Genomic DNA, 10,222 nt, shown 5'->3' with positions numbered 1-10,222 from the left:
AGTCTGAAGTCGGGTCCGAGATCGAGATCGAGATCGAGTCCAAGACCGAGTCTGAGTACTAATACAGGTCAAGGAAGAAAGCCCAAAGCGTGTGTCTCCCAAGGGGGAGGGGGCGCTGCAGGGGGTTCCAAAAGTATAGTAGGGATAGTGAGGTCTAGGAACCAGTCTTAAAGGAACTCTCCAATGGTGCTTTCAAACTGACTTGAGGTTGAGATTAGGGCCGAGGGGCCTTGGTTGGGAGTGAGCATGGACTCGGGTGGTGCCAAAGGGGCCACCCAAGGAAGTGCTCAAGAGCAGCTCCCACTCCCGGAAAGGAAACCGACAGTGGTGCTCCCGGCTCATGTGGAGTGGTGCCCCACTTGAGTACCTTGTGGCTCATTGGTCCTCGCCCTTCCTAGGGGCTTGGGCCTTCCCTTCGGGATGGAAGTGGAGGGGTAAAGGTACCCATACCAGGCCGTTAGGCCACGGTGTTTCACCCCGATGTCCCAAAGCAAGTGTTGCACTCAGCTTCTACATCCAACTTTTTGGAGTGTTTCCCGATTGAGGATGGGCTTCTTTACTTGTTTCTTGCTTGGAACCAACTCTCTCTCATGGAGCTTGATGATAAAGTCACTCTAGACTAGGCCCATCTTTCATAGGATGCAACTGAATTCAATTCTCTTTAGCAAGTGTTTGAGGTGTCACACAGCCAGCATCTTCCCACAAAAATTGTTGTAACTGATGACTCTAGGTGTGTTTTGTCATACCATTTTTAGAGACAAAGGGTAACATCCAGGCAAATAGTTGAAAGAAAGAATCAAGCCAATTGGACATGTTGTATATGAGTTCTAGCTCTTTGAATTCAGAGTTTTCTACCATAGAGCCCCTGATACAAATCCAAGTGTGTTGCATTGAAGATTCAGCCCCAAACTTGGACTCAACTTCAATGAAGGATCTTCCCTCACTAGTAGAATACTTGGCTTTAGTCCTTGCATTGGAGATCACACACTCAAAGCATTAGAAGCACTGACAGATATGAGCTCCCACATGCTCACAACCACTCTCACTTCAAACACTTCATCCGATGAGATGTTCCTTTTCTCTTTTTTTTCATTTGCTTTTTTTCTTTCTCTTTACTTTCACAATTTCTTTTCTTATTTTTAGAGGGTGTTTCTTCACTGGACCATGGCTCTTGCTTTGGATTTCATGCTCAGGTTATATTGCCATTTGCATGGAGGTCTCTCACTTGGCTCAGGCTATATTTTAGGTTTTTTGGCCCTTCCCTTACCATTACTCTACCCCATTCATTCCCCATGCACATTCCATATCATCCACATTCACAAATCCATCACTAATCACTTCCACAAGCATTGCCCACTCTTATTTTTAGATGTTTATCTTACATCTTTCATTCTTTCACCATCATCCACATTTGAGGTCATATTTACACCATATCAACAAAAAACATCACCTCCTTTGTATGTGTTGTTTTTGAGATATCATTGCGACCATTTGCTAATGACATGCTAGCTTTTCTGGAGTGACTTTCTTCCAACTAGGTGAACCTCTTCACTCAAGGCACTTAGGTGGATTCTTAGGTGAGACCACAGAAGCCGAAGCTAATTTCTCCTACTCCAACACTCAATAGACACATGCCACCTCTCTTTATTGGCAATCTAACAACTATGCCATCCTTTCCAGCTGCGGTTTTCTTTAGTCCAACATATTAGACCATAGGCTTGACACTTTTAGAAATGGCCACCTCCTCAAAGTGTCGCCACCATCTCAACACTCCACCATATCACTCCATCTTTCATCATTTGTACACTTACCACCTTTGGGCAATGCATCCCCTCTTTTACCTTTCTTTCATTCTTAATTTTGGCCAATTCTTGGAGCTTACTTGAAGTCATCACAAGGTTGCATTGTATATTACACTTTCCTAAGCTAAAATCCAAGTACAGTTAAGTTTTAAATACTCACTCTTTTTCTTTTATTTGTCTTCTCTTTTCACACTTTTCTTCACTTTTTCTTTTACATCATCTAGTTTGACTATAGGGTTTCCCACGGGATCTTCAAACTTCACTTATACTCTTTTTCTTTTCTTTTCCCACTTTGTTTTCTAGAGTTTCTATTAGTTCATGTAGTTACTAGCATTTGGCATCAACAACAGAAGTACACTTTACACTCTTTGGAGAGTTCTTGCATATTTGGAGCCAGTGCAATCCATCATGGTCACATGTTAAGGCATGGCCACTTAGAGAGTGTGAGAGTAATTTCAAATCCTAAAATATTCCTTATCTTCCTTATATAAAACCCTTGCCTCACAAGGGCAAAAGGGGGGGAGAGGGGCATACATTGGAGCATTTCTTGTGCTAGAGCAAGTGTTGGGGGAGCACCCTTCATTCCCCCAACATGAGCTGGTCATTGACGTGTCTCTGCATATATTGACATGAAGGACGTACCTCGAACACTCCTTTTGAGCTGCTGGATGTTGCTCTAGATCTTGTTGAGCTTTGTGTCCAAGGGTTGGAAGATGATAGTGTTGATCATAGCTTGCACTCCATCACATAAAAAAACACTCATTTGTTCGTCATGGAACTTCCATGCGAAGTCCACCGAGATTGGCATCTACGGTGTCGGCTGGAGGTGTTGGACTTCATCAACAAATTGGAGGAAAGACAAGTTGAGCAGCTGATGTGGCAGCTCTAGCTCATATTGTTGCTCTTGCTCTAGCTCCTTGTGTCGTTCCTGGTCTGGATGCTCTCTGCTGTGGTGCTCGCGGTGCTGTGGCATCATGTTGTTGTCAACTGGCGTTTCTGTGGGTGGGGATGCTGGCCCTTCTTTCTTGGTGTGAACTATTACGCAATTGGTCAAGGTGGTTACAGAGTTAAGATTGATTTCTTAACTCTATTCCTGACTCTATTTCTGAGTGTGTTCCTAATGTAAGCCACAAATTTTTCCTTTCCAATTTGCCAGCTTACCTCGTCTATCCGTCCAACACTGCCCTGGCTTTTGCTAAGTTCCCTTGCCAAGGTTTTCGCCTATGGTACCAGCTCCTACTTGGTTTCAGCTACTCACTGCACGAGCAACGGAGTGTTAGCCATCCTTCCACGGATTCCCAAATCACTCTCAATCCCCCTCCCCGGGTTAGACTGGACTTAAGGTTCGGCTACACTCCCCGCAAGCACAAGCAGCCAAGCACACCAAGCTTCCAGGTTCCTAACATCCCTTGGTACCACAAGACTTGATCATGGGACCCTCTAAATCCCAAGTCTTGAGGGCAACACTTGCTTCGGGACGCCGGGGCAAAACACCGTGGCCTAGCGGCCCGGTATGGGTACCTCTCGCCCCCCACTTCCATCCCGAAGGAAGGCCCAAGCCCCTAGGAAGGGCGAGGACCAATGAGCCGCATGGTACTCAAGTGGGGCACCACTCCACATGAGCCGGGAGCACCGCAATCGGTTTCCCTTTCGGGAGTGGGAGCTGCTCTTGAGCACTTCCTTGGATGGCCCCTCCGGCACCAGCCAAGTCCATGCTCACTCCCACCCAAGGCCCCTCGGTCCCAGTCCCAACCTCAAGTCGGTTTGGAAGCCCAACTGGAGAGTCCCTTCAAAACTGGTTCCTGGACCTCACTATCCCTACTATACTTTTGGAACCCCCTGCAGCCCCCCCCCCCCTGGGAGACGCACGCTTTGGGCTTTCACCCCTTGACCCGTATTAGTATTTGGACTTAGTCTCTAGCTCGATCTCGGACCCGATTTCGGATCCGACTTCGGATTCAGGTTCGGACTCGATCACGGACTCGATCTCGGACCCGATCTCGGACCCGACCTCGGACTCGACCTCGGACTCGGTCTCGGACCCGATTTCGGATCTCGGACTCCGTCTCGAACTCGGTCTCGAACTCGGACTCGAACTCGGTCCCCGAGTCGGTCTCGGACTCTATTCCGGACTCTATCTCGAACTCGGTCCTAGAGTCGGTCTTGGACTCGATCCTCGACTTGGTCCCATCCGATAAACTCTTTGTCATTTCGGTCAAGCTTTTGGGGATCCTTTAGCCTACGACATCTCGGGGAGTCGGTTCCTTACACCTAACTCTTCTCTTCCAGTTCTTCCTTGGAGAGAATACTTTTGATTTGGCTTAGGGTTGATTTTGTCTTGTTCTTTGGAGGCAAGACTATTGTTATCTTGCTCCTTTTTGCTGGTGGAGTTGTTGTTGGTGGCGAGAGCTCCTTCTCGTCCTCTTCTTCTTTGTTCTCTTTGTCTTCTTCATCAGATTTGTGGAGCAGATCCTCCCTCCTCTTCAACACACATTCTTGCTTGCAGTGTTGTTGAAGGTACTTTCATGCTGAGTGGAAATGCTATGTCGAGAATTGGCACAAGTGTAATGATGTAGAGGAGTGCGAGAGTTTTACATTTCTGGCCATTGTGAATCATTTTTTGTAGCCACCCCCCTTTAGAGATGTCAATGTCCTCATTGACTATTGACTAATTGACTAATAACCCCTACCCTCCCCTTTAGAGATGTCAATGTCTTAAGTGAATTTCCTTAATGAGTTTTTTATGGAGGTAGCCTGCAATGTCCACTTTGATTTTGTGTTGCAAGTCATTGTAGAGGATTGCGATGGCTTTGCTAGCGAAGCTACTTGACTTGCATATTTCAGGAGTTGAGATGAGGAACTTAAGCCTTGGCTTTGCCTTGTTGGTGATATTGCTCATTTGAAGTGAGCTTCTGGAGGTGTAATTCCTGATGATCTTGATGCATCCTGGTGGCATCCCTTTTGTGTGTGACACAGATGAGACTTTCTTTCTGCCGATTGGAAGCTTGAATACCCATGTGATATAGCCTGTAGTGAAGATATATTTATGTTCTTTGGCACACACCATCTCTTGTTGAAAAGCCAGAAGCATCATCTTGGTAATGTTGATCTTGTAGTCTTTCTCCATAATGCGGGAGAACTCATAGAGGCTGACCTTGTGTAGCTAGTTGTTAAGTGCCCTTGTCCTCTCCTATGTTGGGTTGCACTCGAAGAGAAGATTTGCACTCTCTAGACTCACCGGTGTTGGTTCTTTGCTGCTAAAGATGCTAAAGTCATCCATAAAAACTTGCATAAAGTTAGTGAGATAATCTCAAAATGTCTTAGCAATGATTCTTTGGAAAGTAAATAATGTGTTAGAAAGACCAAAAGGCATCTATAAATAAGTATAAGCACCCCAAGGACTAATGAAAGCTATCTTGTGTTGATCTTCAGATGCAATATAAGCTTGATTGTAGCTGCTAAAGCTATCAAGAAATGAGTAAATTTTGTGTCCAACTATTACATTGAGAATTTTGTTAGAGAATGGAATCAGGAAAGTGTCATTTTAGGTTGCATTGTTAAGCTTTTTATAGTTGACATAGACTCTAAGTTTGCTGCTTTTTCTTGGGGATAATGACTAGTGGTGATAGTTATTTTGGATTTTGAATAGGGTAGATGAAGCCAGTGTTTTCGAACATATTGAATTCTTCTTTAACTTTTGTTTGCATGTTGGGGTTCATTTGACAAGTTGCTTTCTTTCTTGGCATAGTTTGAGGTAAAAGCTTGATTTGGTGCATGCAAATCTTGGGAGGAATTCCTTGCAAATCTGTATATAACTAAGCAAAAACATCTTTGTACCTATCGAAAAGATTAATTTCTTTTGCCTTGAAGTCAATATCAAGGTTTTTGGCGATGTAAAGTTTCTTTGGTTTATCTTCAGTTCTTAAGTTGATTTCTTCAGTTGGCTCTTCAAGGTTAAGGGTTGATGTGAGTCGAGTTCCTTCTTGTCGAAGTGCTTCAAGATTTGAGATTAATTTATTAGTGAATCAATTGGAGTTGTTCAAGTTTGATTCCTAGTCAATTTCATTGTTTCTTGATGTTTATTGATATGTCAATGGGTGTCAAGCTTTTTTGACTCGGGAATTTGCTTTTAAGGTTGTTTTATTAAGTATTAGGATTTGTTGTGTAGTGTGTACTGTTCTTCAAGATGACTTAGTTCATCAAAACCTTCATTTCAATCATACTATTCAATAATGGTTAATTATTTGTGGAGATTCAAAAGGTTTCTTGATGCTCTTTATGTGTTCTTTCACCAATATATGATGATGTTAGTTGTCTTAAGCTAAATTCATCTGAAGAGTACTTCGTAAAAACTTTGGTAATTTGCCATCTTGAGTACGATGAAAATTACCCTTGAGGAAGCATAAAATTATGTGGGATCTATGCACAAAGGTATAACATAATGTTCATATTATAAGGACATCATCCACCCATTAAGCTAACATTCATGGGGTATCCATTGCAATGGGATTGACATTTAATGCTAAACCCATAGAAAACTGCCAGATGGACACCATATTGTTGTGACTTTATTTTTTACCCTCTTACAAATTGCACACCATGAGAACCAAGTCTATATCCAAATAAAAACAGCACCCACTTGAAAAAAGTGAATCACTAAGAAGCCAATTGCTAGTTTAAATACCTTGTGAAAAACATTCACCCCAGACAATCTCCTAATCCTGATCCTATTGGAGATTCTCCTTGGGCTCTCTGCTTCATCTTTGCAGCATTGCTGTGGTTGCTCGGATACCACAATCGAGAAATGAAACCCCCTAAGTGCCACGTGGCATACCACAAGCTTCACGCTCTCCTCACTCTCATACTCTCATACCCTCTGTGGCGTTTAGTCTCTTTGTCTCTGGGAATGTGAACTTCTACCAGAAATTTGCACCATTTGAGCTCGTTCACTCGATCATCCAGATTACTTCCAAGAAAAACACCACAAGATCATTTCCAAAGCCCAGCGCTTCACTTACTCGTACTAACAGGATATTTGGTCAACGGGAAAGATGTAGAAACAGCTTTATCGAGCTCAAAGGAAAGAAATGCAATTTATTACAATGTCAAGCCTTTTTAGCCTGTGAATAGATTGGAAGCTTTCTCCGTGTGTCGGCATCCACACTATACATCCACATGACCTAATCCAGATCTTGTCAACTCCATCGCTGCAGCAACGAGTAATCCGGTACGCTATCACATCCTCGTCATAACTCCCGTTGCCCTCCTCATCTTCTACGTACCCATCGGAGTGTGGAACTTTAGAAACAAGCTCCCATCTCTTGCCCTCCATGTCAAGCTTCCATATACCAATGTGATCGTATTTACCACATTCCACTAGCAGATAGCCCACCATGAATGCGTTGTTCTTGCACGCCACCACTGATATGTTTAAGTCGAGAGAAGCATCGGAGACATAACCTTCCAGGATCTCCAACTTGGAGGACAACTCGTGGCTTTCCAGATCGTAAGTGGCCAACTCGCCACAACAGTAGAGGTGGTAGGCTTTGTTGTTGTTCCGATCAAGACAGACATCGCTCAAGAGCTCCAACTCCTTGCTATCGAGTTTGCTCTTGTGAGCCTCTAGAGCTCCATCGCCCGAGTCGTAAAGAATCACCTCGCGCTTTGCTTCGTTGTATACCACTTGCTCCAAGCTCTGATTATCCGGGGACAAGGAGCAGTGCCAGATATTGAAGTAGCTCTCCTGATACAACCAGTAATTTTTGCTAGCTCCTCCCGCTGGTTTGTTTGTGTGTGATGGACATGGATGCCTGAGCCATTGGTGAAGCAGAGCAAGCGAGAACAGGGGCAAGAGAGCTCCAACTGGTTGTGAGTGTGGCACATTGGCCATTCGCTCCACGCCTCCTTGTTGGTGTCGAACACAAACAAGCCCTGGAATTGAGAATGATAAACGAGGAAGAAAACTCCATGATAACTTTCGGATCTGGAAATGGAAAGATGTCCCTTTTGATTGCTTGTATGAGGTTCTTCACCTTCGTCGTGAAGCTTAGATTGAAACTTGGCCATCAAGAGTGGACGAGTCTCGAGAAAGAAGTACGCGTTGTTTGAGCAAAAGCTTTCTGGAACCATTCACCACTTCGTCAATTGCTCTCTCCAACAAAAGTTGTAAAGTTCATGACTTAGTATTTCCACTGGCAATATTTCCAAGAGTAAGAAGATTGTCCTTTACAATGTAATTTTGAGGTGAGAAGTATTTACGTTGTGGTTGATATGCAGACTAAGTGTTGGAAGTCAATGGTACTAACATAACAATCATTATAGTTACTAGCGCCTGTGGTTAGTTCTTTGGACAAGCATCGCAACTCGGGAACTATAACGCGAGGAGCGGTGCTGGCCTGAATAATACGACTCTAGAAACCAAAACGATTAGACACACTCAAGACCATTTCACGAAACTCACCTCTGTCTGACGACGAAGAAGCCGATAGAAATCTCTCAAACTTGCTGCTGGGAGGTGTTTGATCCAGTGTTGGATCGAACAAGCTTGATTGTTGCTGCTGCTGCTGCTGTGGTACTTTCTTCGCACCCCCAGAGAACTGCAAGAAATTCATCAATCGAGGAACCAAAAAAATATCCTCTTTTCCCATACCGCGAAATTCACAGGCCGGTTGTGCAGTGTGACGAGCCCAGAGAAAAGCCTGAGCGCGTAGCTTGCGCTCTCCTCACTCTCATACTCTGCAAATCCATACCCTCTGTGGCGTTTAGTCTCTTTATCTCTGGGAATGTAAACTTCTACCAGAGGTCCCGCTTGCACCATTATATCATACAGCACTCGCTCGTCCACTCGATCATCCAGATTACCTACAAAAGCAAATCTTAGAGACCATCTTCCAATGCCCAGCGCTTCACTTACTCACATACAGAGTCGCATCGACGTTCCCTCCCGGCATCGCGGAACCCTAAATAGCAATTTACCCTTTTGCCCACACCAAGAACCCTAGAAAAAGGCACGAGATGCGAATATGCTATCCAGTTTTAAGGAAAGGGCTTAAATTTAGGGCACATCGCTGCCGTCCATTTGCAGCCGTTGGATAGAAGTAGTACTACCATTTTTGAAGTACGCTGCGTGTAAATAGAAAATTTCTTGCTAGTACATAGGTAGTACATTGCTCGTGGAAGATATGGCGCAGGCAGCGATAGGCCTAGGGGTTGTGCCACACACGCGCTCGCCGCCATCGCCATCGCTGGGATCGATCACAGGGAGAGCGATCGCAGTGAGGAGCAGAAGGAGGGCGAGATCGTCGGGAAGAATGTCTGCCGTGGTTGCCAAATTCGAGCTCCCGCCGCTCCCCTACGAGATGGTAACGCGCTGCGCGATTGCGATCGATTGGATTTCCTCCTTTCTTTTCTCGGCTGTGTGTTCTAGAATGCGCTGGAGCCATTCATGAGCAAGACGACGCTGGAGTTCCACTGGGGGAAGCACCAGCGCGCATACATTGACAACCTCAACAAGCAAATCTCTGGGACGGAGCTCGAGAGCCTCAAGCTGGAAGACATCATCACCAAAACTTATGGCGGTGGAAACGCCCAGCCATCTTTCAACAATGCCGCGCAGGTCTATAGCTTAGTTCTTTCTCCATTGTCTCGAGAAGAGATCTCTCACAATTGTCTCTTTGGCAGGCATGGAACCACGACTTCTTCTTCCACTCCATGACAGCCAAAGGGGGCAAGGCTCCCAGTGGCGATATCTCCGGCTTGATCAACCGGGACCTCGGCTCCTACGACAACTTCGTCAAGGAGTTTAAAACCGCCGCCACTACACAGTTTGGATCCGGATGGGCCTGGCTCTCCCGTAAGCTCGATCTTCTCTCTCCTCCACGCAAACAATCTCGTCCCTCTTGCTTGCAGTCAAGGACGGGAAGCTGATCGTCCAGAAAACAGCCAACGCGGTGAATCCACTCGTGTCCGGGGAGACTGTAAGTTTGCTCTCTTTCCCTCCCTCTCTCGATCTTGTCCAGTTCTAATGGCCGTGACCTTGCAGCCACTGCTCGTCCTCGACGTCTGGGAGGTAAGCTTTCTCTTCGTTTTCTTCGCTTCTTATCATCTTCTTTCTTCTCCAGCACGCGTACTATCTGGATTTCCAGGTTAGCTTTAGCAACAACCGATCAAAGTAAGAAGCTGACCATGATTTGATTACAGAACCGCCGCCCAGATTACGTGGAGACGTTCCTGAGAGAGCTTGTCAACTGGGACACTGTCAATGCTCGCTTGGAAACTGCTACTGCCAAACTCTAGTCTGTCTCTGAGCTAGTAAAAGAGAGAATAAAAAAGAATGTTTGTTTGTGATGCAGTAGTTGCTCTCCTCAATCAAGTGTGTTAAAAACAAATCAACTACATGTATGAACAATCAGCACCAATGC

The 10,222-nt window shown here is 45.1% G+C and overlaps 2 protein-coding genes across 3 annotated transcripts; one reads left to right on the top strand and one right to left on the bottom strand.

Moving 5' to 3' along the window:
* Positions 1 to 7,968: 7,968 nt before the first annotated feature.
* Positions 7,969 to 8,786, bottom strand: LOC9639760 (RNA-binding protein 7). Its single transcript, XM_024659999.1, has 4 exons — positions 8,716 to 8,786; positions 8,452 to 8,663; positions 8,263 to 8,398; positions 7,969 to 8,212 (listed from the first exon to the last, which is right to left on the bottom strand). Exons 1-4 carry the CDS (start codon positions 8,750 to 8,752, stop codon positions 8,127 to 8,129), a joined length of 471 nt encoding a protein of 156 aa, XP_024515767.1. The 5' UTR covers positions 8,753 to 8,786; the 3' UTR covers positions 7,969 to 8,126.
* A 173-nt stretch (positions 8,787 to 8,959) lies between these two features.
* On the top strand, positions 8,960 to 10,219 carry LOC9639685 (superoxide dismutase [Fe], chloroplastic). 2 transcript variants are annotated; one of them, XM_002986039.2, is made up of 7 exons: positions 8,963 to 9,163; positions 9,229 to 9,417; positions 9,483 to 9,654; positions 9,711 to 9,778; positions 9,844 to 9,870; positions 9,923 to 9,946; positions 10,002 to 10,219. In XM_002986039.2, exons 1-7 carry the CDS (start codon positions 8,984 to 8,986, stop codon positions 10,095 to 10,097), a joined length of 756 nt encoding a protein of 251 aa, XP_002986085.2. In that variant the 5' UTR covers positions 8,963 to 8,983; the 3' UTR covers positions 10,098 to 10,219. The 2 variants fall into 2 exon arrangements, with proteins under 2 accessions (XP_024515765.1, XP_002986085.2); XM_024659997.1 differs by having other exon boundaries at positions 8,960 to 9,163; positions 9,844 to 9,946.
* The last annotated feature ends 3 nt before the right edge of the window (positions 10,220 to 10,222 follow it).

Source organism: Selaginella moellendorffii, unplaced genomic scaffold, assembly GCF_000143415.4.
Source record: "Selaginella moellendorffii unplaced genomic scaffold, v1.0 SELMOscaffold_71, whole genome shotgun sequence".
Lineage (NCBI taxonomy): Eukaryota > Viridiplantae > Streptophyta > Lycopodiopsida > Selaginellales > Selaginellaceae > Selaginella > Selaginella moellendorffii.
This window is presented reverse-complemented; position numbering and strand designations above follow the sequence as displayed.

Excerpts from the sequence above, each read along its gene's own strand:
- LOC9639760 (XM_024659999.1), bottom strand. The coding sequence starts at position 8,752 with ATGCCGGGAGGGAACGTCGATGCGACTCTGTATGTGA. Across the intron at positions 8,664-8,715 it reads CGATGCGACTCTGTATGTGA|GTAATCTGGATGATCGAGTG; the intron begins GTAAGTGAAGCG and ends TTGCTTTTGTAG. Across the intron at positions 8,399-8,451 it reads ACCGGCCTGTGAATTTCGCG|TTCTCTGGGGGTGCGAAGAA; the intron begins GTATGGGAAAAG and ends AATTTCTTGCAG.
- LOC9639685 (XM_024659997.1), top strand. The coding sequence starts at position 8,984 with ATGGCGCAGGCAGCGATAGGCCTAGGGGTTGTGCCACACACGCGCTCG. Across the intron at positions 9,418-9,482 it reads CTTTCAACAATGCCGCGCAG|GCATGGAACCACGACTTCTT; the intron begins GTCTATAGCTTA and ends TCTCTTTGGCAG. Across the intron at positions 9,947-10,001 it reads CGTACTATCTGGATTTCCAG|AACCGCCGCCCAGATTACGT; the intron begins GTTAGCTTTAGC and ends ATTTGATTACAG.